Source organism: Oxyura jamaicensis, chromosome 1, assembly GCF_011077185.1.
Source record: "Oxyura jamaicensis isolate SHBP4307 breed ruddy duck chromosome 1, BPBGC_Ojam_1.0, whole genome shotgun sequence".
In the NCBI taxonomy this organism is placed as follows: domain Eukaryota; kingdom Metazoa; phylum Chordata; class Aves; order Anseriformes; family Anatidae; genus Oxyura; species Oxyura jamaicensis.
In genome coordinates this window covers 73,890,060-73,915,559 of record NC_048893.1, presented here as the reverse complement: position 1 = coordinate 73,915,559, position 25,500 = coordinate 73,890,060, and the positions used below count along the sequence as shown (strand labels likewise).

The window sequence follows — 25,500 nt, the reverse complement described above, 5'->3', positions numbered from 1 at the left end:
TTAGCTTTGTATTTTCTATCACTTTCTCTTGACTGTTATCTCCAGTTTAAAACACTGAAAGTTAAGTGTCTTAACTTTAGCTAAATTAAAGAAGAAAAAAGATAAATTATTTTTTTATTATTTTTCATTTCAGTAAATTAAAGGAATATTTTTATTAAATGAATATTTAAGTCACTTTCAGTGACTTAAAGGAATATTAATTCTGATTTACATACCAGTTGGCCCTCAGACAAAGTCAGGGATCCATAAGGGCATCAAATTTTTTTTGTACAAGGAAAACGCAGGACTGGGACCATGTAATAGGCTTGTTTCAAATTTGGTCAACAATTTGCTAACAAATATAGTTTTAAAAGTCCTCAGAATTACATGAAACCAACAGAAAGTCCTTTGTGCTTCTATGTGATTTACAGACCAAGAGGTCTTGACTAATCAGTTTTATATCTGACCAATCCAATTAGACATAAATCCAAGATGGCATAAGCCAAATTACCTAAAACACTGATTTTATCAACTCCCTCTATCCTACAATCTATCTGTAAATACAAGCAAGTTATTAATACATAGGTATACCTGAGCCAATATATTTTGTTCCCGCATTAATTTTTGTCTTTCTCGGTTTGGCTTACTTATGACCACATCCAAAACTTCCTGCCCATTGTTAGGCACATCAGCAACAAAGAAAATCAGATCTTCTAGTAACTTGGTTACAAACCTAGAATGAACAGACAAATCATTATAATACAGAGTTTTCAACATATGCTAGAATTCATTAAGAAATAAAATCACATTTTAGAACAAGCTTTATCTAGCACAATGATACTTCAATCACTGCAAAGCTAAGTTTGACATGTACGTAAGATTTTCAGGTCTCAGGTCAGCAGAGGCTTGAATCCATCATAGATGTTTACCAAGGCATTAAACAACAACCAAATGGAGAAAGGGAGAAAAATGCAGGATGCTGAACTCATGCAGAGTATTCAGAAATACAAAATCTGTATCAGCTGGCCTCAAGGCCCAGAAACAGCAGAAAGACACTCTTATGCAACCTAGCAAGTATTTTTACTGGTAAATTAGTAATATTGGCCCATGAAACAAGATGATGCATTCACTAGAGGAATAAAAACACACTATTTCCTTACCAACCCAAAAAATATTGAAAAATTACTTGGAAAAAAAAAAAAAATCCTTTTTTTTACCCCCTCTTTGCTACACACAAAAAAAATACTTCTCAGAAGGAAATGCTAAAATGGACAGAGGCAGTAATTATTTCTTCTTTTTTATCTTCAGGAAACACAGAAATAAATAATACTAACAGTGGTCATTGCCATCTTGGTACTAACATACCTTACCAGGTATACATAGCTGATGACCACAGATTTCAATGAATCTTGCTTAAAAGAACTAGCAATCCTTCACAAACAAAACCCAGCACATCTACTCTTTGGAAGCATCTGAAGTTGGCTAATATTTAGTCTGTAATTACTAAACATGTATGCATGCTTTGAAAGCAGCCAGGAGATGCTCCACAGATTTTCAAACTCATCTCTACACAAAGTTTCTGTTACACAGAAGAAGGCTGGGCTTTTCTGCTAAACCCTCTGACTGAGATTTAGCTTTAAAAATCTCAACCCACTGATGGCTGGTGGAAAACAGCAAGGTTCACAAATCAAGCTACCTCCCTAACAAACAAACAAACAAACAAAAAGACAGGAAAGGTATGTATAGAGTGAAATAACCAGGAACAAACTCTTGGAATCCTTACTTACCTAATCAGGAAGGTGATAAGACAAGGAAACAAGCATGTTTTTTGTTTTTTCCAATTGAAATTACAGAAACAAATATTGACACTATCCTGAAATCACTCTGCAATGTTTGATGTGTGTGTTGTACGAATCCATCAACATCAGTACTTGACAATACTGAACTGCAGTGACACAGCAGTGCAAGGCAGAGGGATGTCACACCTTGATTATGTTGTATCCGTGTTTGGTTCTACTCAGTAATGAAATGTTTTTTCAAGTTTGAGTACCAACACCTTAGCCATTACAGATCTGCCTGTTAAGATAAATCCTCCACCTGATATTGAACCATCTGTTCTAATTACTACTGACTATGGACTAGTTACTAAGTGGACTAGTTCTAATTACTACTGACTATGGACTCAACAGACAGCAGAAATTCCATTTTATCACCAATAATTAATGTTTCCAGCAAAAAGTTGTCTATGATGCATGGCAGAATACAAGTTAGAAATTAACACTGTCAGAGATGCTGTTTAATATTCAGTTTTACTAGACAGGCGAAAACAAATAGCCAACTACATCACTTACTGTGGGATATATTTGGCTACAATGTACAACAAAATTCCTTAATTCAGGGGTGGGTGTGAAAAACAGACATTCTAATAGTGCTCCAGTTAAAACATGAATGGACATAAAAGGTAAACACTCAAGATAACAAAACAATGTAAAATAGGAAATGAAACCAGTGAAAAAATCATAGAACACCCTAGGTTGAGTGGGACCCACGAGGATCATCAAATCCAACTCCTGGCACAACAAAGGACGATGGAAAAATCAAGCCATATGTCCAAGAGTATTTTCCAAATGCTTCTTGGACTCCAGCAAGCTCAACACCATGACAACTGCCCCAGGGAGCCTATTCCAGTGCCCGACCACCCTCTTGGTGAAGAACCTCTTCCTAACACCCAGCCTGAACTTCCCCCAACACAGCCTCGTACTATTCCCTCAGGTCTCATTGCTTGTCACCAGAGGGAAGAAATCAGCACCTCTTAGAAGTAAGAAAGGAAAGGGACAATTGTGGTAGCCACTCAGTCACTCTAAGACCTTCTTCTACTACCCTAGCACCATGAACATGCAGTACAGTGAATTACATGTGAATCAAGAGTCCTGTATGTTGCTCACCATATAGATGGCTTTCATGAACATGAGAATTGAATCTAGTGGACCCAGGTATTACAGCTCAGAAGTGGCTTATTACAGGAGATTAAGGCAAACATTTTGCATTTGTTTAGGGAGCTACCTATTCATTTATGTAGCCAGTGAGCTAGGGAAGTGCTGTTTACCACCATTTTACACACAAGATACACAGACAAACCTGAGGTGCAGCAAAGAAGGTCTGACAGAAATGGAACAAAGAGAGTCTCAGGCTACCACTCTCAGCATTAAAGCATCCTCTGGCAATCGCCTGTATCTCCACACAGGTGCTATGAACTTGCACCTAGGGAAGAATAACCCCAAGGGGGGCATCTAGGGAGGAATAACCCCAAGCACCAGTACAGGTTGTGGGATGACCTGCTGCAGCTCTGCAGAGAGAGACCTGGGAGTCCTGGTGGACAGCGGTCTGCCCTTGTGACCAAGAAGGCCAGTTAACAGTACCCCAGGGTGCATTCAGAAGAGTGTTGCCAGCAGGTCAAGGGAGGTGATGTCCCCTTCTACTCAGCCTGGTGAGGCCACACTGGGAGTACTGTGTCCAGTTCTGGACTCCCCAGTACAAGAGGGACATAGAACTACTGGAGCGAGTCCGGAGGAGGGCTACGAAGATGATTAGAGGACTGGAGCACCTGTTGTACAAGAACAGGCTGAGAGAACTGGGCCTGTTTAGCTTGGAAGAGAGAAGACCAAGGGGAGACATCATTAATGTATATAAATATCTGGGGGGAGGTCGGTCTCTTTTCAGTTGTGCCCAGAAAGAGGACAAGAGGCAACAGGCACAAACTGAAGCACATGAGGTTCCGGCTGAATATTAGGGGGGCAATTCTCTACTGAGGGTGACAGAGCACTGGAAGAGGCTGCCCAGAGAGGTTGTGGAGTCTCCTTCTCTGGAGACATTCAGACCCTGACTGGATGCCATCCTGTGCAATGTGCTCTGGGTGATCCTGCTCAGCAGGGGGGTTGGGCTAGATGATCTTCTGAGGTCCCTTCCAACCTCAGCCATTCTGTGATTCTGTGAACTTACCCATTACTGTGATACCATGATACCATAAGTAAAAAAACACAAATTTAGGAAGGAAAAAAAAATAAAACTCACTAACCTCCTTTCATTCTGGGTTATTGTTCCATTCTCCAGCTTTTTAACAGTTGATGCTAAAACTTTGTTTGCATCATTGGCAAAGTCCAAGTCTCTGACCTCAGACAGAGGAACTGATACAATGGCAAAAGCTTCCTTGTCCTCTTTTGTTTGGCACGTCCCAATCTGCAATAGTGTTTGGTTTCATAGGGGTAAGCAATTGTCTCACCTTTACCAATTATGCGTATTTTATACATTGAGATCACCAGCAGAGAACTTCAGTAATGCGGTTGGGATTCCAACCCCAAAAAATTAGTATTTACCTTCAACATCACAGGCCTCTCTTCATCAGTGTCTATTGGAATGCTAGTACTAGTAACCCAAGTATTCGTGCATAAGTGCCTCAGTCGGACATAAGAGTTCCTAAAGGAGAACAAAGGAAACAACAGGTTAGATGGATCAGTCCTCAGCTAAACTAGGCAAGATGGGATTCAGTGTAACAAATGACCACATCATGAGACTTGAGAGCATGAGTCACACCAGACACTCATAATAAAAGGGTGAGGAGGACCTAAAAGGTACTGTAGCACCTTTTCTCTTTGTCTCCCTCTTCTTTCTGAACCACAACATAGAGCTGTAGCAAGGACAGCATTTTGGGATTATGCAGAATGTTGTTCTTAAATATTTACATAAGCTTAGGAGTAGTATTCCTTAAAGAAAAAAAATTAAAAGGTAAGTGTTTTAAAATCCTATCTGAATAGAAATACATTTAATGAAGAAAAACAATTATTTTCTTATTATTTTTTCTGCAGAGTAATGAACCTGTTCCACCTGTCACAGCACAAAAGCCAGAAAGTAAAACTGACCATAGTTTCAGTTCTCAACCGAAAATCAAGCAAACGAAGAGGAGACAAGAGATTCTTTTAAATTCTTTCCATATGATAATTTGTGGTATTATCAAAAAGCAGAGCTGAGAAATCAATTACAATTTTACTCTGAATTCTACTCTTTCAATATATTCACTACAGTCTTCACTTACACACTTTCTTTCATGCTGATGGGTTTTGAGTACTCAAGTAAACAAATGACCTGGTACTTGCTCCGCTAAGTTTTACACTTTAAAGCTGTATTCACCACCATTTGCAGGTACCCAGCTTTAAAATCCACCCTCATAACCAATAGCCCCAAGCGTCTGCATGCCCATTCAGTCACAACCAACACTGTAACTTATCTAGCCAACCTCAGCTAAGCAACATAATTGAAATTTCAAATATTCACAATTAAAGCCCAGAAAACACTTGCTGGCTTAATTTGAATATTAAAAGTGTTCAGTGGCATTGTGACCTGTCAGGGAAAGAGAAGCACAGGTCACCATACACATTATCCATACACATTATTTTGTTGTGGACAATTCAGTTAGATATACTAGCAGTGCAGTTTTTTCAAACAGATCACAGGACTCAATTCTGTCTTCTTATGTACCTGTGCAACATTTAGCCTATTATTTTTCTCTTCACAGATTCTCTTTAAGCTTCACTTGTTTTGTCCTTATAATTATTTTACCCAGTCACAGCAGCAATATCATGTTTTATACATCTCTTGTTTATCCATGAAAACTCCTCAAATTTTAACTGAAGGATAATACTTGCTTGTATTTGATTTTTTTTTCTACTTTACTCACCAGCATAATACCAAGAAGAAACCTTGTCAATGCTGTTTTTTTTTTGTGCTTTTTTTTGTTTGTTTGTTTTTTACCTTGGAACCAGGCAGTCAGCTCTCTGAAGAGTGGTGGCATCCAGTTCAAAGAGAGATGCGATGTCATTTCCATGTGGCACAGAGACCAAAGTATACATAATCTTCTCCCCAGCTTGGCGTTTCTTCTTTGAAGCTGGAAGGTCGCCATCTCTCTGCTGATTAGGCACAAGGGTTATTTGTTTGCATCAGGGCCCATTATAAATTCTCCAATTACCTTGTGGACAAGTAACACATATGAATTTTATTTTATTTTTTTTGTACATTCTAGTAAGAATGCACCATGACTGGCTTTGGAGTGTGTAACACAAGGGATGCACTTTGCCCCAGGCACATGGGGTCTCAGACAGTCATTATAACAACAGCAGGTCACCAGCTACAGAGAGACTGCAGTACTGTATACATTATTACCTGACACCTACAACTTCAAAAACTTGCGGCAGTTGCAGACCTTTCAGTCCTAACAGATGTAGCTACACAGTGCTAGCTTGGAAAAGGCCAAAGTGAAAAAAAGAGAAATAATGAAAACTGGATTTTTTAAAAGGGAGGAGGGAAGTAAAAAAGTGAACAATTTGCCTATTTCCACAGTTGTTTTATTTAAGTTTGCTCTTTTTTTTTCCCTCCCATATGGTCAGAATCAAAGCAGCACACCTTCCACACAGGAAAAGCCAGGATATCTGTCCTATTAAGGCGTACTTGGTGTTGGAAGGGGGTTTTTTGGGGAAAAAAAAGCACTGGATAGATTGCATTAGAAATCTTAGCACAGGCTGATAATGCATCAGAGACTGGATCCAACACAGGTCTGAGCATGCCCATAGAAACGGAAGAATTTCACACCTTTACAGGAGCCTAGCTTTCAAGAGACATTTACAAAGCTGCGTTGGTGCCTCCAAATAGGTGTGTGCATCAAAGAAGGTGATCTTCCTCCCCCCACCTGTTGAAAGTCCATGGGAATTCTGTGATCCAGCACCACTAAGCAGCCATCTTCACCTTAAGTTACCTATATACCCCTTGGCTTCACATACTCCAGATGCTACCTTCTCTAAGCCTAACCTCACCTATCTTTGCTTGAAGAAGCAATTCAGAGTCTACGCCCATAACCACACAGCAACAAGTAGAATTACTGGCATAAGTAAAAGCTATTCCTCAAGCATGCTGTGTTACCCACATTACAAGAGACTAATAACCAATTAAGAAAGAGACAGCCCAGAGCCTTTCTCATACAGAAAATATATTGTGGGAGTAGAAGAAAAGAGGAATGAAGAAAGCCAAAGGAGAAAATCAAACACTGGAAATCTGAAATATTACAATGATTTATAGTGCACCACTAGGAAAGAGATGTAAAAAACAATGCAGAGGCTAGACTGTACTTGGCTTGCGTTAGTACCTTAATTAAAACCTAACTGTAAGGGATAATCAAGAGCAAAGCTTTGATTATTCATCTTGCCAATAGATTAAGCTACAAAATCAAAGATGAGTGAAACTAAGTAAGAAATAACTAGTTATTATCTCATTTCAAGGCACTTTTTGAATCCTTACAAAACATCCATTTTTTTCATTACCAGGCCTAAAAAATGCCAGCTTTCCATCCCATTACTTTTTCAAAGGAGAGAAACAGTAAGAAAAAAACAGGAAGAAATAGTCTCAAAAATTCTTCTTAGGCACATCTAGTGATTAGAGTATTGTCACTCATTTGTGAGAGGAAGGCTTGCTGAGACAAAGGAGAAACATCACCTGTGTCTTGCAGAAGAGCAAACTTTCATCTGGCAGTCCTCACATTCTCTTGTACCCCAGACCCAAAAAATTATTAAACGAGATCGCACATAGAAACTTAACCTGTATGTGAGGATTGAGAAAATAGCAAAATTTTTTTCCCACCACCGTTGGTGATTTCCATATCTATTTTGTTTTACAAACTCAGGAAGACCCAAAGTGGGAAGGCAGGCAAACCACAGGTGAATGCTCTTAAGAGCTTAATAGGTAGTAGTGAGAGTCTAGCATCAAACAAAAATCTACTTCCCAAATTTATTTCCAAACAAACTGGAAAACTGGAAAATCTATTTAAAATTCAGGACATCAGTAAAGGAGTGAGGAATACAAGACAGTTTAGAACAGCATCCAAACTTGTTAATATTTCCATAATTTACATCCAAAACTAATTAGGTTTTCCCAGAACCTACCCACTCTACTATAATTTCCAAACTGAAAAGGCTGGTATACAAAAAGGCAGGACACTTCATTTTTTTTTTTTCCTTTTTTTTCCCTAGAGTTCCAGGAAAAAACACAGACCAAAATATGAAACCATATTCTGTTCCATGTTGCAAAGTTTCTTTGTATTCACTCATTACCAAATGTCTGACCACCCCCAATAGGCCATTAAGAATGAGCGCATACACATATGCGCAGGTTACTATGACATGAACCAAAGTGAAAGGCAGGTCTCCTGTGGTTAAGTAGTTCAAATGAACCACTAGTTCTCTGCAGGGAAGTTCATCCTGCAGTTTGGGGCTGACTCCACTCAGGCATGAGTCTCCCCAGCCATTGTGTAGATGCTGTTGAGCTATGGAGTTAGCTCATTAGGTCTAAATCCAGCCAACCAGTCTTGGCACTTGTCAAATCAAACCTGCCATACAAGCAAGAACTGGTTTCTAGTCTATAAAATAAAAAGTCCCTCTCAACAGAGGGCAAGACAGTGTCTGTAATAATGCTAACTGCAATGCAAAGCTTAGCTGAGCAAAATCAGACCCATACAACAGCTGTATAATAGTTCCAAACTGGACTCCAGAAAAACTTCAGAACTCTCTTCATAATTTAATTTTAGGACCTCAGACACCTCGCAACCCAACCTTCATTATGAGTGCTATGCGCTAGTTACTGAAAAAAAAAAAAAAAAAAAAAAAAAGTAATGAAAAGTGACCCTGACCTTGAGAGCTCTGACAACAACATACATAGGGAGTGCATGATAGTGATACAGCCATCACATACAAAAATAGACTTAAATTTATGTCTGAATTTCCATCTGATAGCATGCACATGTGTGTGAGAGAGAATATACATACTCGTACATAGAAAGTTTCTCATGATTAAATTTAGTAAGCAGACATCAGAACCTGCATTTAATCTAGCCATCATTAAATTTGCTGATGAGTCTATATGAGGAAGTTGAAAGAAGAGGAAAGAATCAGAATATTTCAAATTAATTAGACAATATGATCAGTACAGAAGAAGCACTGCATTCCTAAACAGAACAAAACAATGACATTTGCAAAAGTAAGAAACCAGCATACAGGCAGATGCAGCCAGCAAAAACTGATTCAATGAAGAAAAGGGAGTTACAGGTGTGTAAAGGAACTCACAGAAATAAAAATTCAAATTAAAGCAGTATGAAGAAGCCAATGAACAGTTTCAGAGATGGTGGTGATAGGGTCAGTGGCAGCCAAAGAAAGCACTCCCAAGACTTTTTAAAAAAAAAAAAAAAGTAGGTGAATTACCTGCTAGGAGTACAGAGAAGAAGCGCAAGAACTGTGAGTAAAACAATTCTAGCAAATAGTAAATTCATTAAGGAAAAAAAAGTCTTGGTTGTCCCATACTACTGACAAACTGGTCACAAGTTGTAGCAATTCAAATTAGATATATGCCCGAGGTGAAGACGGTGGAATCACCTCTCTCTGTAGTTCATTGGTTAAATGACTCATGAGGATCTGGGAAATGTTGATTCAGTTTTTCTTCCACCTGGCAGGATCTGGACATACTCCTTCCAAAAGAGTAACCCCATCTAAAAAACACATGGTTCAGATAGCAGAGGCAGCCTGTTCTGCTTAACAAAACCTAAGCATCCACTCAACTAGAAGATGGCTTGTGAAATACACTACTCACATGCACAAAAGGACTTTGCCAGGGGGTATAAGGGAAAATGCCCCTACCATATAGCCAGTAGTAAGGGAGTTGTGTTAGAAAGGCAAAGGCTGAGAGTTCAAAGAAGGAGATATACTTAGTGAAAACAAACAGCCCTTTCGGTGAAGAGTGGCAATACTGATCCAGGCTACCAGCAAAATGCCATAACTCCTGGGCATCCACCTCTGACTTGCAGTGCATCACACTGATTTAAAAAGAAGCTTTAGAAAAAAAAATCCAGCACAAACATACAGCGTTTGCAATTTGAAGGGCAAATATGGCATAATTGGTGACCTGTACTGCAATTAGAGACAAAATAATCAGGCTTGTCTTTCTTGGGACTTTTAGCCTGGGAGATGAGCCTTCTTCACAGCTCTTAATATTATTTGCTAGTAATTGTGTAGTAATTTATAAAAAAATAACCCCATACCCCCATATTATTCATCTCAACTGAGTATCATACCTAAACTTCAGATTTACATGGAGTTTTGTTTATGAAGGAGCCTTCCTGCAAAAAAGGTGAAGAAAAAAATCCTGGAGAAAAAATAATAATAATAATACAAAAACAATAATACAAAAACATGCCAGGCCAGGAATACCTTTCCTTTTAGAATGCAAATCCAATCTACAATTCCAATTGGTAAAGACACCTCTTGTGGCATAGAGACAGATGAGGATAATGCCCTACTAATACATTATGCCCTAATGCCTACTAATGCCCTAACAAATACATTACACTGCACTACAGATTTCAGCAAAAATTAAACTTAATAGCAACCAGAGCTCTGAAAATGCCTGTTAAATCTAGTACACTGTGGTATCTCAGTATGTTAACCCAGTTTAAGAGGCTCTTAAAAACCAGAATTTTCACAAAACAGTAATGTGAGCAGAACTCCATAGGTTAGATGATTTAAAAAATGCTATACGAAAAGAAAGGTGAGGAAATTAATGGCCAGCCTTGCTCCTGCGTGTTACATAGCCCTGGCAGACAGCACAGCAGTTAGCCTCCTATAACACCTTCGCTGTTGACTCATTTGTGAGTCATCGCATTTTTAGCGGAGACATCACGTTGCAATTCTGTTGTTAGGAGCCAGAGACATTCTGTAAGAAACAATGTATTTGTTTTCAGAGATGATTCAGACCTGTGTGCAGCAGCAGAATAATAATAATGTGCCGGCATCCGTGTCTCCCCTTCTCCCCATGAGTGCAGAGCCTCTCAAGTGGTCTGACTGCTGGCTTTATATAAGCAGAGACACTGTCATTTTAAAACTGATTATTTTTATTTTTAAGCATGTTTTTCAGATTGATTTTCAGCCTCAGGAAAAAAAAAAAATCCCCAAACCTATTTTAATTATTTTAACTGCATCACCTGTGACACACATTATGAAATTTTAATTAAACAAACTAAGTTGCTGGAACGTAAATAAAAAAGGAACTTGGAGTGTTTATTGGGAAAAAATAATTGGGGATGGAAGCAAGAAAGAAAACATTGAATCGCATCACTGTTTAGCATTCATAAATATAGAGAGGAAGAAGTCAAAGAGGTATGTCAAATTGGACCAAGAAACCCACGGCAAAACTGTCCAACTTCTTTACAAGAAAAGTAACTGCATACCGGTCTCAATCCTAAGAAAAATCTCAACAGTAAAAACCAGTTTGGAATTGGTTAGAACTAGCATTCTCTCCCAAAAATGCAGATGAATGGAGCTAAGGTAGCTATCCAAAGACAGCCTTTTAATACTAAGGTGCTAACAAATGCCATGTTCCCAGCTGTTCTTGACATCATTTCCCCAATGTTTATAGTGTTCTTCTAGATGCTGTACATTTCTGTGATTGGAAATAATAGACTACTTTGCAGCATAAAATACACCAATTTGGGATTTAATGGAAACTATAACAGAGCATTGCATTTTGATGCACTATACATTACAATCTCCTAGTCTTTTAGAGGGCTGGAAAAGCCCCCCTCACCCTTCCCTACCCAATAAGGCCTTTAAATCAGAGAAAGGTCTTCATGCTACCAAAAAAAAAAAATCTTCTGGAGTTTAGATGTAGGAAAAACATGTACAAAGAATATTAATCAACTCAATGCAAGGCTAAATTTTACCAGAAATCAAAGCAGTGTTTCACCAGACAATTTGGCTGAAATCTCAAGCAGCAGCCCATAAATGTGCAAGGAACTGCACCCCAAACACAGCCTGGGAACAAAAGTCCTAGTCACTTCCAGCAATATGAACTCTCAGCAGCCAAAACCCTTTTAGACTTCTAGTCACTTAGGGCAAAAAAAGATAGACTTAAGCAGAATCTAGATGCCTATGCCCACTACTGCACCATAGAAAATTCTTCTCCATCGTTGCTTCCTAAAATTGACAGTTGCCTAAGCAACTGTGACCAAGACTTGTAAACCAGGCAGTGAATATGCACAAGAAGCCCTGTCACACATTCATAGTTAAGGGTTGGCACAAAACACAGAGATAGCTATGCCTTCTTCAAAATCCAACCAGCAGAGAAGGAACCGGTACCCTTTTATCCATCAGACTAGCAATGAAAAGCAAAACAGACTGCAGGCTCAGTTTCTTCCTTCAGATGAAGAGATTCAAGTATGCCTCTTCATTTACCTACGGCTCTAACTTCAAATGATGCTGGGATAGGTCCACTTCCATCCCTCCTCTAGAGCAAATTTACTTCACTGGCAGTACTTCAAAATTAATTTGGTCAAAAGATGAAAAAGATGATGCCTTTTTGCAGTGAGTCAGGCTGAAGAAATGCAACATGAAAACAGTGGTACAAGAAAAGCTTATGTGATCCGTGTTAAATGAATACTGGATACAAGACTGACATAGATTACCCTTCAAGAACTCCAAATACTGTAAGTCTGCCATACTTCTGAGGGACAATTCAAAACAATGCATCATTGTAAAATAAATATCTGCACAGGGATGTGAAGCTTGGCTACTCAAGTTGCTTGAAGTCAGGATGAAGACTTAAAATAGCTAATGCTGATTCATGGTATTTCCAATGGGACTATAAAGGAGAGAAGGCTCCAAAGGGATTTCTAGCATGCTAAAAGCACCTGTAGGCTTGGATTTATATGGAGGTGTTACCAAAACTTATCAGTTGTTCTTTCACAGAATGTTTTTCACATGAAGTGCTGACTGTGTAAAGAAAAATTTCCACGGAGAACCAGTTTTGATTGTCAATCAGTTTTGATTACGTTTTCAAATAAAATATTTGTCTAATCAAATTTATCTGGTCTTGGTTTTTGGTTGAAACCAATGCTCAGCAGGATTATGCCAAACTGTTAGAGCAGTCACCTTCAACATTCACGTTCAGATTACACTTGTTCCTTCTTAATTACCCAGCCCAGAGAATATTTAGATGAACTAGAAATGCTGCAATTGCAGACTTTATATTATATTCAAATTAGTATAGCACGGTACAGTAAGAGTGGGCCCTTTGTGATGAGGATCTAACATCTACCCTATACATCTTTTTGTATGTTTTAATTCAGATTAGCTCTAGCCTAGTTTTTTGGGCTAGGCAGCCGTGAGAGCCTAGAGCACAGAAGATACATTCCAGATGTGTATTCTTTAAATTTGATCTAACAGAATACAAGTTTACACACTCTGAGATTGCTTTGCAAAGCAACACTGAGTGTCTTAAATAGGGAACAATTAGGTGATTCATTAAGGAAGTGCCATCATGATGTGAACTAAAACATTAATGCAGATGAGCTGTATGAGAACCCAGCTCCACCGTTCCCAGCATGAGAGTATGAACCCAAGCACTTCCAGCAAACACCATATTCAATGGATGTTCTAGAACTTATCTTGACTTCTGTCAGAAAGATTCAGAAGCTTCAAATGTCATTCCAATACCAAAGAGAAACAATGGATGGAACTCCTATATTTTCATGAGAGAGAGTTCGCATTTCTCTGGCCAGCTTAGCTGTTACTGCTATATTACTATTTATACCAAATACCATAGAAGACAGAAATCCAATGTTATCAACTCTTACAACAGTCTCCATTTTTATTAAAATTGTAGTGCTGGAGGCACATTATTATGTAAGAATCTTGGTTTTAATTAAAAAAAAAGAAAAAAATCCCCATTCAGAGAAAAACTTGAAAATGTGTCTGTTAAAAGAACAAAAGCCAGAAGGCAAACAGAAAGAAATTGAACTGATTTTTTTCTAAGAAGATCTCAGTGTTTTCATGGCCATCTCATGAATGTGATGGAGGAATGATTCTTTCTTGGACTATAAGAATAAGATTCCCTTGGGGTTTTAACTCCACTACTTTCACAAATTATAAACTACAACATGTCTAGCCTTGCCTCATTAGTTAGAATTAGCAAGCACACTCTTAGCATTATACAAGAAGACAAAGGCCTTTTCCTGTAATAGCTACAGACTACCTGGAAGTCTTTACGTCCAACCCATCCACACTGCAGCAAGAACAACTTAGGTCTTTGTGATGGTATCATGCGAGAGTTTCCTGAAGTTTGGCATGGCTCAGCCTAAGCCTGTGCCTGAATATCTCCTTACGTGTATTCAATACAGGTAATGAAAAAAGTGTCAGCATGTCCTTAGATTTAGGACCATGCTTGACCGACAAACATGCCCTGGGGGGGCTCATCTCCACTAACAGGGCATCTGAATAGATACTGGTACGTAAGTAACCGGATTTGCTTGTCTGGTTTACTTGCTAAAGAGGGTGGTGGTGTTTTTGCCATAAGGTAGCATGCCTGATTTAATAAGTATTAATACATTTAATGTCTGCAGTTTCTAAGCAGAACTGAATTCCAACTAATGCCAATTTGATGCATAATTTGAATAAGCTTCTTATCTCTTCCTTTTACACAACAGAAAACTTTCTGTAACAACAGTTCTGAATTGCACACTAGCTTATACAGGATACAGAAGATACAGCGGTTGTGACATGTAACTACAGCGAAAGCCACAAAGGACTTCTATATTTTGGACTTTATTAGGTTAAGGACACAGTATTTCCCAGATTAAATGCAACATGTAAATTTCACTTACCAAAGCTTTTCCTTCATTATTACCTTCTGGATAGTGTGGGTTAAGCTGGAAAAGAAAAGAAGTCAAAAACTATCTTGACAGCTTTTAGACATTTCAGAAATGGGGAAGAGGGTTTGGTTCAGTACTCAGTTGTGCATTTACCCTGAAAAAGAATTGTTGACTATTTATAACTAGTATAGCAGTAACAGTACGAGAATTACCGATCCAATTTCTGAGCAACTTACTGGCTACGTCCTCACTTCAAAAAAGTGCATCTTACAATAAAGGTTGTTAACTCAAGGGAGGAATCTCAAATTAAATAAAATGATAATAATAATTTTAAAAAAAGAATGATGGAGAGAATGCACAGATAGTTACTAATCTAAACATAGGAAATTGCAGTCATCCCATCATCCCTACAAACTCACAAACACTTTCAGGATTGACCTCAAGCAGATGTATTGAGATAAAAACTAACATGTTTCATGTCTACTGAGATTTTAAAGGAAGACCTAACTCAGAATAAACACCTCTTTGAAACAGGAATGGCAATGCCGTTACAGACAAGTGTTTAACTACTTTGTGATTCTGCTTAACCATTATTAAAGGGGATAATACCAGGACTATCAAACATCAATTAGTAACTAAAGTAGCATGAGATGCCTGGATGAAAGACACTACTACCAAGTGTAAAGCATTACTATTTAAAAGTGTTCAACATCGTTTTACTTTTCACAAGGGGAATACGTGAACTAAAAGATGAGGGATTATGTAGGCAGACATATACTCAAATAAAAAAAAAAAAAAAAAACACGCATATACCTACATACTGGCTGGACACAAAACCTTTCAGGATTTCACTTACATAATGAAGTATTTTTACCTCAATATTTACTTTATTCCCTGACATAAGATATGCCTTCAAAGCATTGAAAACTTTCAACCAAAATTAATAGTTATAAAAGGTAATTCAGTTTTTAAGCAATGACTGCATATGTACATCTTATACAGGTAACTACAGTCATTTTCTTGGCATGAATTTGGCATTAACAGTGTGGAAGACTTTGTTAGCACAGAAATGAACAAAGGGTTATTCTCCTGCTTTAACTTCCATGTTCACATTAGCTACCATTGCCCTCACAAACCTAATTTAGAGCCTGTTTTCCTCCCTGCATTGACACCTATCCCAAATACTACATTTTGCTCCTCCACAACATTCTCAGTTTCCTACCTCCAGCTCCCACCTTCTTATGTTATACAGCAACAGGAATGCGAGATGAACACTGAACGACAGACAGCTAGAAGATCCACATATATACATGCATATTTATGTATATATATAAAAAATGTTTTCATATAGTTTTATTAGTTTTCTCACACTTCTTTCAGCATTACTTTTGTTCACCTAGCACCTCAAAATAATTCTAGTTGCCCGTTTTGACAGCCACGCTGAGTTCTGAACTTCTGTTCTTCTATTGACAGCAGAGAAAATAATCAAGCAGTGCTCCTTAGTCACGTAAAACCACAAACTTTCAACAGCGGTGCACAGAAGGTACAGAAGGCTAAATTTAACCTTACCTTCAGATTCTGCTTGTTGTAAGCAAGCCAGAAAAAGACAGCCATCTCAGGTCTGACACTACACTCAGCACGGATAGCTGTGCACTAAGGACTGTATCTTCAAATGGAATAAGTCTATGATGTTTCATTAAAGCACACGTGAATACAGTTGTCTACTCAGAATGAGCTGGGCCTTGAGCCTGGCTATTCTTCAACTGTTTGCTCTCAATATAATGATGCTTTAAAAAATATATATCTACAACAGGAGACACCAGGAAAATCTCTCTCCCACGCCACATCTTGCCTACTTTAAAAATGACTAAACAGATTGTCTTCAAATTTCCCAAATAGTTCTCTTGTGGACAGAAGCTGATGGAGACAGAAGGCTCAAATGAAAATTGAAGTACATCCTTAATAATTTTTTTTTTTTGCCCCACTGTAACAGAAATAACAAAACTAAAAAGATTTTGTTCAGAAAAAGTTTGAGATGCTGATGTTAAACAGTAAACACGATGGAATGCAGTTTCAGGGCTGATGTTTCAGCTCAGCAGGTGCTATTTTCATTTTAGCTGAGGTTGTTGCCACTGAACACCTCTGAAAATCAGACTATTGGCTATTATCCTATACTATATTTCTCCAGGTAGAGAGGCATAAATCATGTAGTGTTGTATGCCATGTTATACCTGTTCTGAGTCCTTTCAATATCCAAGTACAACATAAGGAGCTAGGGACACAGTGATGGTCCAAAACCTATTGCTTTTTCTGATTTATATGGGATCACCTCTATGCTTTTCTAGGAGCCTTCTAAATAAAAGAATCCTTGAAAATAATAACACTAATACTTTTTTCTTATTGCTAATAAAATTAAGTAAAATTCTTTTCAGTTCTTAAGAAAGTAAATAAGAACATCATGCTAAAATGGGTCCATTTCAGCTTAGCGGTCTTTATGCTTTTGGGGGTTATTGGACACATTAGAGTTGCAGTGTTCCTGAACTATAGCTGAAATACTGTATATTTCAGCCAGACACCACTGGAAGGTGCATGCAGTCAATACACAGAAAGAACATGATGCATTCTAAACCGCAGAGCTCAAACAAGTAAATTATATAAATCATTATTATAATAGCTCCATTATTTGTTTGTTGGGTTTTGTGTGTTTGTTTTGTTTTTGTGTGTTGTTGTTTTTTTTTAGGGTACACCTCCAAAAGCTTCTTTTCCAATGCAGAATAATTCACAGATACTAATCATCCACCACTTCTTTTTCAACATACTTAGGATGAGCTTTATATATATTTAGTTGTTTAATTTACCTTTTCCTGGACAGGAAAGAAAAAAGTATCACAAATCAGAGTTCAGCTTCACCATGGCTGACGATACCAAAGATCATTTCATATTATGGCAAGCTCATGAGACTCACCATATCATCCTAATGCTCATCTATGATGTAAGGCCACATAACCTAACCACCTGAGTCAATAGCAGTGACTATATGGTGGCATGAGAGGTGCAATCTATATCAAGTAATGCAGACTGCACTAGCAGAGAGTAACCAGAGAACAGCAAGAGAATTAGCATTAGTGAAGCAGTGAAATGGCCACATGGCAAGAAGTGATGGAGTCAGTGTGGCTTAAAGATTACCTGAGATGGTAGGTCAGGGTAACTGATAGCACTTTTGTTCATCATTCACTCCACTGCCACGTAAAAGTCCAACTCTGTTACAGGGATTTTACAGTTGGCAATGCTACTATTATCACCTGTCACAGCTCAAACAACAAGGATTTACGACAGCACAGATAACTGATCTTTTTCAGTTGCTTATACATATGAACCCAGATCCAAGTCTACACATCCTCCAGGCCACATAAAATACCATAAGCTCCAGAAAATGGGGTTATCACACTTTTTTTTTTTCCTTTTCATTGTAGCACCAAGGAAGACATTATGGTTTTATACGCATGGGCCAACAGTGCACATTGACTCGTGCTACATGAGCTTTTCCTTGTACTAAGGTTCTATCACCAGTAGTTACAGTAAGTACCACTGTAACTGCAAGTGTAATTTGCACAGTATAGCTCACAGGAAGTAACTGGGACCTAAATTCATCTTGGACTTCATCTACAGGGTAAGAGAGCTTCAAAGCAGCCTAGCAAACTCGTCAGGAAACAGGGACAGTCAATACCATAACAAGGCTGCCACAAGACCATATTTTAAACACTAAAATCATTAACTGTTTTGGCATTTTTATAAAGATTTGCACCTAAAGAGAAAGTAATACATTCTTTTAAATCTAAACAGAATTAGCATTTACTTGTCATTTTGTAAGAAGGCAAATTCCCAGCTTGTGATCTACACAGGATATCTGCAAGAGCTTGAAGGCTGAATTCATAGTTGGAGATGGTCCCCCCAGGTATGTAAAAACTGGTATCTCTTAGATAGATTTCAGGTTCCGCCTTTGTACATGGTGGCACTTAAGAGGAGACATATGAATGCATATATACACCAATATACTCATACTGTGGGAGCACCACAAGGTCCCCAATATGTGTGACAACCACATAACAAAAGCCAGCTTTTACAGGTGGAAAACAGATATACACAATGTGTTTAACCATTTCTAGTTAAAATTATTTGGTGGCTTGTAGAAGAGCAAGGAATCAAATTCCTGATTTTTTGCCTACTGCCCTCACAACAATCTTTCTATTGTAAAGTTTGCATAGGAGGAAGTATCAATTTGCAACTATGTGTTTGTGTGTTACTTCTGGTAGTTGCTGTTCACAAAATATAAGTGCCCTGCTAATCCTAAGAGGTATCCTGTTAGATCGAGTGACACAAGCCCCCAGCTCTTTTAACTCTACTGATCATAAAAGGCAGTCAAAATTATTCCTTAAAGTTTTCAATACATAAGACTTCGTGCTGCATTATCTCGTCTGAGTTTTTACTATTGAGTAGAACGACTTCTCACTAATACACTGCTCTAAGTTTTTCTTTTGGTTTGTTTTGCATCTACACACAGTAAGATATGCTTTACAGTCCAACAAGTGAATTGTAAGTCTCAGTCCATATTGTAGGCAGTTTGGAATTTCACATTTATATTAAATGCTTCTTTCCTAGACAGCAATGCAAGTAAAGTACTCAAACAGCCTATTTTTGGACACTCATTTAATTAAGAAGGTGAGAGCGGAGTCTGGGGAAAAAAATACTCATGCTTATTTTAATCAAATTTTGTTGACTAGGTAAAGGATATTTAAAATCTCTTCAGTGAAAGAATCAGACTGCCAAATTTCAGCTAAAAGAGCACTTTAATAACTTGATTAAAAACAGCATTAAATAAAGAATAAAAGGTTCTAATTAAACACATAAAAACAGTTTCCATTTCATCTGATAACCAGCCCGTTAACACTCAGTCTATTTGTTACCCAATCAACAAGGTCAAGTGCTTAGGGGAAAAAAAAAAAAAAAAAAAAAAAAAAAGCCACCACAACAGTCAACTTCTCAATCTTTCATCTTTATTAGGCTTGCTTGGTTCTTTGCTATGTCATACTGATTAGTTTTCAATAAATCCTAAGGACTTTTACACAATTTCAAAGACTTCAGTGGTATTCAAAAACTCTTGCCATCTTATTAACTTGCTGGAGAAAGAGCAGCTGTAACTCTACCTAGATAAACTTCATTCAGTACTGCCACAGCATCTGGTGCTAAATTCCTGACAATCATAATCTGAGGAAAGTTTTAAAATCTCAAATTTTTAGGATTGCATTTTGCTGCTGTTTTGCTTACGAGCCCCGTCTTAGCAGATCAGATGAGTTTCCAGGTAGGGCTCAGAGACACGGATCCTTCACTGGGCTTCAGGTCCCCCATGCTGCCAACTTAAGTAGCTAGCGATAGCTTTCAAGGGAACTCCCAAGACCAAACTATCTGCTTGTCAAAAACAGGAATGAGAATAGGCTCTGACACCTTCCTGACCCGACTTCTCGCTCTTGTTCTAAGATTAAAGAATAGGTCATCCTGAAGGCATTTTTAGTTGCTGTATAAGCAATGGCAGGCCTATGTGTTAGTTTAAAAAATAAAAAATAAAAAAATCCTCGTCTCTTCAAGGGTTATGTTCTAAATATTAATATTCCCTATGACTTTCAGTGGCCCTCCCAGAAATAACTAGGAATGACTGAATTGGACATCACTGAAACTTTTAGAGTAAAAAGCCTTACAGACCTTCATCAAGCACCAAAAATAAAGAGGCACCAATATAATTTAATAAAATCTTCTCAGGTTATCTTGAAATAATAAAGAAATAAAATGCAATATAGAAGAGAAGTGTCTACCTTTACTGTTTCAGAACACATCAAAATGCAATACCAGCAGATGTTGTATTGTTAATAATAGAAACAGTCCTTATAATGACTAAAATGACAATAAATGCTGTGTTTGTGTCTTTATACTTCTTTTCCTCCTAAAGCTCAGATCACCCATAGAAACACTGCTCAAATGCAGCCAACTCCAGACAGGACTCAAAAGGTCTAGCTGAACACAGGCTCCCAGACCACCAGTGCAAAACCAGTTTGTCAGAAGAAAATATCTTCCTCAAAGATCCAGATTTCTGAAGGTATATGCACACTGACAACATGCAAACAAACGTTGTTCCTAACTTCCAGCATGCCTGAAACAAGTTGGGCCAAGAAATTGAGCTGCATCCCCAGTGTTCTTTAAAACCTTTGTAAACCTGGCCCTGGTGTTGCTAAAGTAACAGTTTCTAACTTTGTCACATCAACAAGCCATATTCAAGTATGTGGAACAGGTCAAACTGGCTCTGTAAATCAGTAATCTCGTCTCCTCCTTTAGTCTCTGGATCTCTGCCATCTCTTCACACAACTGTAAATTATTCTGCAGCCCTTATAGAGCTTTAAAACAAAACCACATGCCTCCTATGAGGCAATGAAAAACAAAAATAGGGCTCAAGAGTGCTGAGTGCCTTCGTGTGCCTTTTTTGTACAAGACCCTTTAATCACTGAGCTCAACAGAATGGAACTATCTGAATGCTGTATTAACATTTAACAAAGACTTTGGGGAAAAAAAGACTCAAATGGAAGATTTTGAAGCAATCTCCAGGTAAGGAGGTCCCACAGTACCAACTAAACGTGAGCTGATGCATGAAGGCCTTGGTGAATGCTGCCATCTCCTGGTACCTTCTCCAGTTTGCAAACTGTTACCATTGAGCAAAAGGTACCTACCTACCTGCACATCTCAGTTAAAAGGCCTTTTTTATCCAGTTATTTTCCTTACTGTTTCTAAAGGCAGAAGGAATGACACTAAATTTACCACTGTGCTTTTCTCCTCTACACTAGCTGTATTACTGCAGCAGGAGTAAGTTTTTCTGCAAAGGCTTGCCTCCATGCCACCCTAAAAAATACCACTGGCAAATCCTTTTTGCTTCTTGAACACAAAAGATCTCTGCCAGTACTCTAATCTCCAAAACCTAGGTACCAAATGGCCTAAATTATGGCCTTCACACATTTAATCTCAGTTGCATTAAAAAAATAAAAATCCTATGCAGTAACTCATTTTCCACCACAGTTTAAGAAGATGAAAGAAAAAAACAAGTCCTTTCGCTCTCTACAGGTACCTCAAGGGAGGCTGTAGCGAGGTGGGGGTTGGTCTGTTCTCCCACATGCCTGGTGACAGGACAAGGGGGAATGGGCTTAAGTTGCGCCAGGGGAATTTTAGGTTGGATGTTAGGAAGAACTTCTTTACCGAAAGGGTTGTTAGACATTGGAACGGGCTACCCAGGGAAGTGGAGGAGTCACCATCCCTGGAGGTCTTTAAAAGACGTTTAGATGTAGAGCTTAGGGATATGGTTTAGTGGGGACTGTTAGTGTTAGGTCAGAGGTTGGACTTGATGATCTTGAGGTCTCTTCCAACCTAGAAATTCTGTGATTCTGTGTAAAACTACAGAGAAAGTTTCTCTGAGGCTCCATAGAGTTAACCCTGGTGTACAGCCTCCAGTTTAAGAACTGATTTCCCGTTCACTTTTTTTTTATTTTAGTTAATGCTGAGGATGCTATTACTCTTAAAAATACATAATCTTTCTGAAAATCTCATTAAATGTTTTGTTTTCAATTCTTGTGGCAGCGAGTTCTACTTCTTTACTATGTGCTGGTCAAAAGGCAGGAAAGGATTATTTTTTATTAATATTAATTTGAACATGTCTTGGCTATCTTCACCATGACCCAAATCAAGTGATTATTAAAACAGGATTAAATTTATTACAAACAGTTTGGCTTTGTCGACCCAGATAAATGCATATTATAACGATATAAATCATACAGCAAGCTAAGATTTTTAACACCAACTGAGGGAGACATAAGACAGAAATCAATTTAAAAGAATGAAAAGCAGAGTGACATGATACATGAAGAAAATATTCAGAGAAGACAAGAGGAACACCAAGAGCTTTTATTGATCATTTATTCAAGCATTCTCAGCAAGTACCTTACACCACAGGAAGGTGAAATCCAGCTCCCAGTCCCACAAAGCAGGACCTTTAATGTTGGCTTTGATGCTAGCAGTTCCCACTAACCTACCTAAAACACTTGTGCCCCCATGCCTTACTTAGCTCAGTGATCCAAACTACAGCACTGTCTATTCCCTCCCCATCTCACCCCAGTCTGTGCCAACACTACCTCAGGGATGGCATAACACATCATGAGACCACAATCAAATACCTGCAGAAACGTATAATTTCTATAAGCCTACATTGTCACTGAAGTGCTCTTATCACTGAACTACATCTCTGGTGGTTTGGATTCTACTTCCTATTCAATTAAGAATATTCATATAATTGTCATTTCATCTCATCTCACACTTATGTAACCCAGTACTTCTCAGGCAAATTGGCTTTAATCATTCCTGAAAAAAAGAACACATTGAGCATCTAGTCCTAAAATGCCCCAAAGCTGAAAGTGTGTTTCAAACGGGATTTAGGAAAAAAAAAAAAAAAAAAAAAAAAGCTTAGAACAAAATTCTAGTCAGACTTGATACATTTTATGGTTTAAACCCTGCAACTTCACTCTTGCAGGAAGAAGCAAGCAAACCCAGTAAGAAAGTGAGAGGAGTATTCCAGTGGGCATGCACCTGGGATACACATGGAATTATTGCTATCTTTGTCCAAAGCAGTTAGCTAGAGGACAGGTTTAGCTCTGTGACTCATTCATCACCAGAATAAGTGCCAAAGACCTTGCCAGACCTACACAAGCTGTGAGAAAGTGTATTCACATGCAAAAGTTAAAAGTTTCACTGAGGCTTCAGTTCTACAGTGTTCAAAGAAGTCGCAGGAGTGGTTGCACAGCTGAAAATTTCCAGAGAAAAGCCAAACCCATCTCATCAGTATCTGAAAGACCCTTGACACTTGAGCACATAAATGGTGACATTCCACTAACCTCAAAGACAAGGATAGTCCTGAGAGGTTTTCTGAATGAGGTTCTTTGTATGAGCAACAATTCATTTTAGCGTATGAACCACAGTGCAAGTCAGGAAAAGTATGTTTGGTTCTGCCATTACCTTTGAGCTTATTTCTTCAACCTATCACAGTGGCCAGTCTGTTCTCAGTCTTCTCTCTTTCATCTAGAAGAACTTCAGGGTACAGATTACATTTTACAAAGTTAGCTGAGACAGCTCAATGTTATAGTAACGTGCTCCAAACACCAGTACTCTATGAACCTTCTTGGAAGACACAGTAATAATTTAAACACTTGTTTATGGCCACAATTTTATACAATGATAGAAGGTAAACATTAAGGCTTCCACCTTATCTGCATCATCTTAATTCCTTTAGTATAACATAATTAATCCCATGTTAAAGACAATTACCTCATCAGATTCACTGCCGTATCTTGCCAAGGTACCTAATATGTTATATGGTATATTAGCCTAGTCTTAGTCTATCCAGCTAAGTAAAAAAGACTTATCACAGATTTTTCCTTACAAGTTCTGCATTGTCTATGATTATGTACATGTTCACCATGTTCCACAAGCAATGTATGTTGGTTTATCCATTATCTGCTGGAATATCTGAGATTAACATGTGATTTGATATTTACACATGTATTTCATGATTATTTTAGCAACATCCATCTCACCAGAGAAGTTAAAACATAAAATCACACTTATCCATTTATGCATTTCTTGTGTGTGTGTGTGTATGCATGCACACACACATTTCTGTTTAACATCTGCACACAGCAAGTTTTAGTAGTTATGGTGTAGCTTATCCAGTTTAGAAATGATAGAACTGGAGCTGTTGCACACATGGAGAACAATATTAAAGGTGCATGTTCTGGTTTAGCACAATCAATAAACTGGCATTCAGTTCAAAGAGACTTTTATCCAGGAGATTAGAATATTGAAAAGGTTAGGTGTGGTCATGAGAAAGGCACAGCTGTGTGGTCCCAACCTGCAGAATTTGAAACGCTGTTCAAGCAAATTGCAGCTCATTGCCACACACACAGACTGATTTGGGTACATTCATGTTAAAAATTTTGGGAAAGTCTTTGTTATTTTGAAACATTCAATTTTCACCTAACAGTACAGTCACTCTTTATAAACATAAAACTTCCAAATAACTTGGGTCATTTTGTTGTAACCAGGGCTAAAAAAACAATCTTCTATAGACTTTTTTCTAAAAGACCACTGACTTTGTGAAGATGAAAAACTCGGCAGCCTGGATTTTAGCTGGTGGCTTAGTGTCTAAATCCCCTGCTAAGGATCTGGCTCAACTCTTTCTGGTGAAATCAAGCCCTTCTGACCTTAACAGCAGAACTCCCACTGTTGCCAAAGAACAAGCAGAGGAGAACTTCTCTTTCTATTTTTTCAGCTGAATATTTGGTTCCACCTTTTTATGATTTCGATGTTTTGGGAATGTCTGAGCCAGTGGTTTCAGATTTCCAAACACCAGAAACAGAGGAGACATTACCACCTACTAGATTCCAGATGTCCAAAGTCTTACAACAAAACATTAAACACTTTCTTCAACATAGCCATCCCATGTCTTAAATAACAGGCTGAGAGCATACATGCATCTGATGTGTCAGAGCATGTCAAACGCTGTACATAAATAGTAGTGGAATGACAATGCAGCTGTGTGCAATTAGCAAATGCCTACCGCTGGGTCTCCTTTAGCAGAGGTCCTTCAGAGTGACTCAGCTACAGCCACAGTAGTAGGGTCTAGGTTGCTTTATGGTATTAATGGGTCTTAT

At 38.2% G+C, this 25,500-nt stretch overlaps 1 protein-coding gene across 10 annotated transcripts in view; it reads right to left on the bottom strand.

The window, feature by feature from the left end:
- The window catches only part of ITPR2 (inositol 1,4,5-trisphosphate receptor type 2), a 281,796-nt gene that overhangs the window by 188,014 nt on the left and 68,282 nt on the right, over positions 1-25,500 (bottom strand). For 7 of the 10 annotated variants that reach the window (XM_035321243.1, XM_035321209.1, XM_035321166.1 and 4 more), the window contains 5 exons: positions 14,720-14,764; positions 5,785-5,939; positions 4,353-4,452; positions 4,055-4,215; positions 571-712 (listed from right to left, as the gene is read on the bottom strand). In XM_035321243.1, the coding sequence (XP_035177134.1) occupies positions 571-712; positions 4,055-4,215; positions 4,353-4,452; positions 5,785-5,939; positions 14,720-14,764 (603 nt within the window). Of the gene's footprint in view, positions 1-570; positions 713-4,054; positions 4,216-4,352; positions 4,453-5,784; positions 5,960-6,005; positions 6,034-14,719; positions 14,765-25,500 lie in introns of those variants that run through there. The other 3 variants (XM_035321235.1, XM_035321176.1, XM_035321220.1) reach the window with 3 other exon arrangements.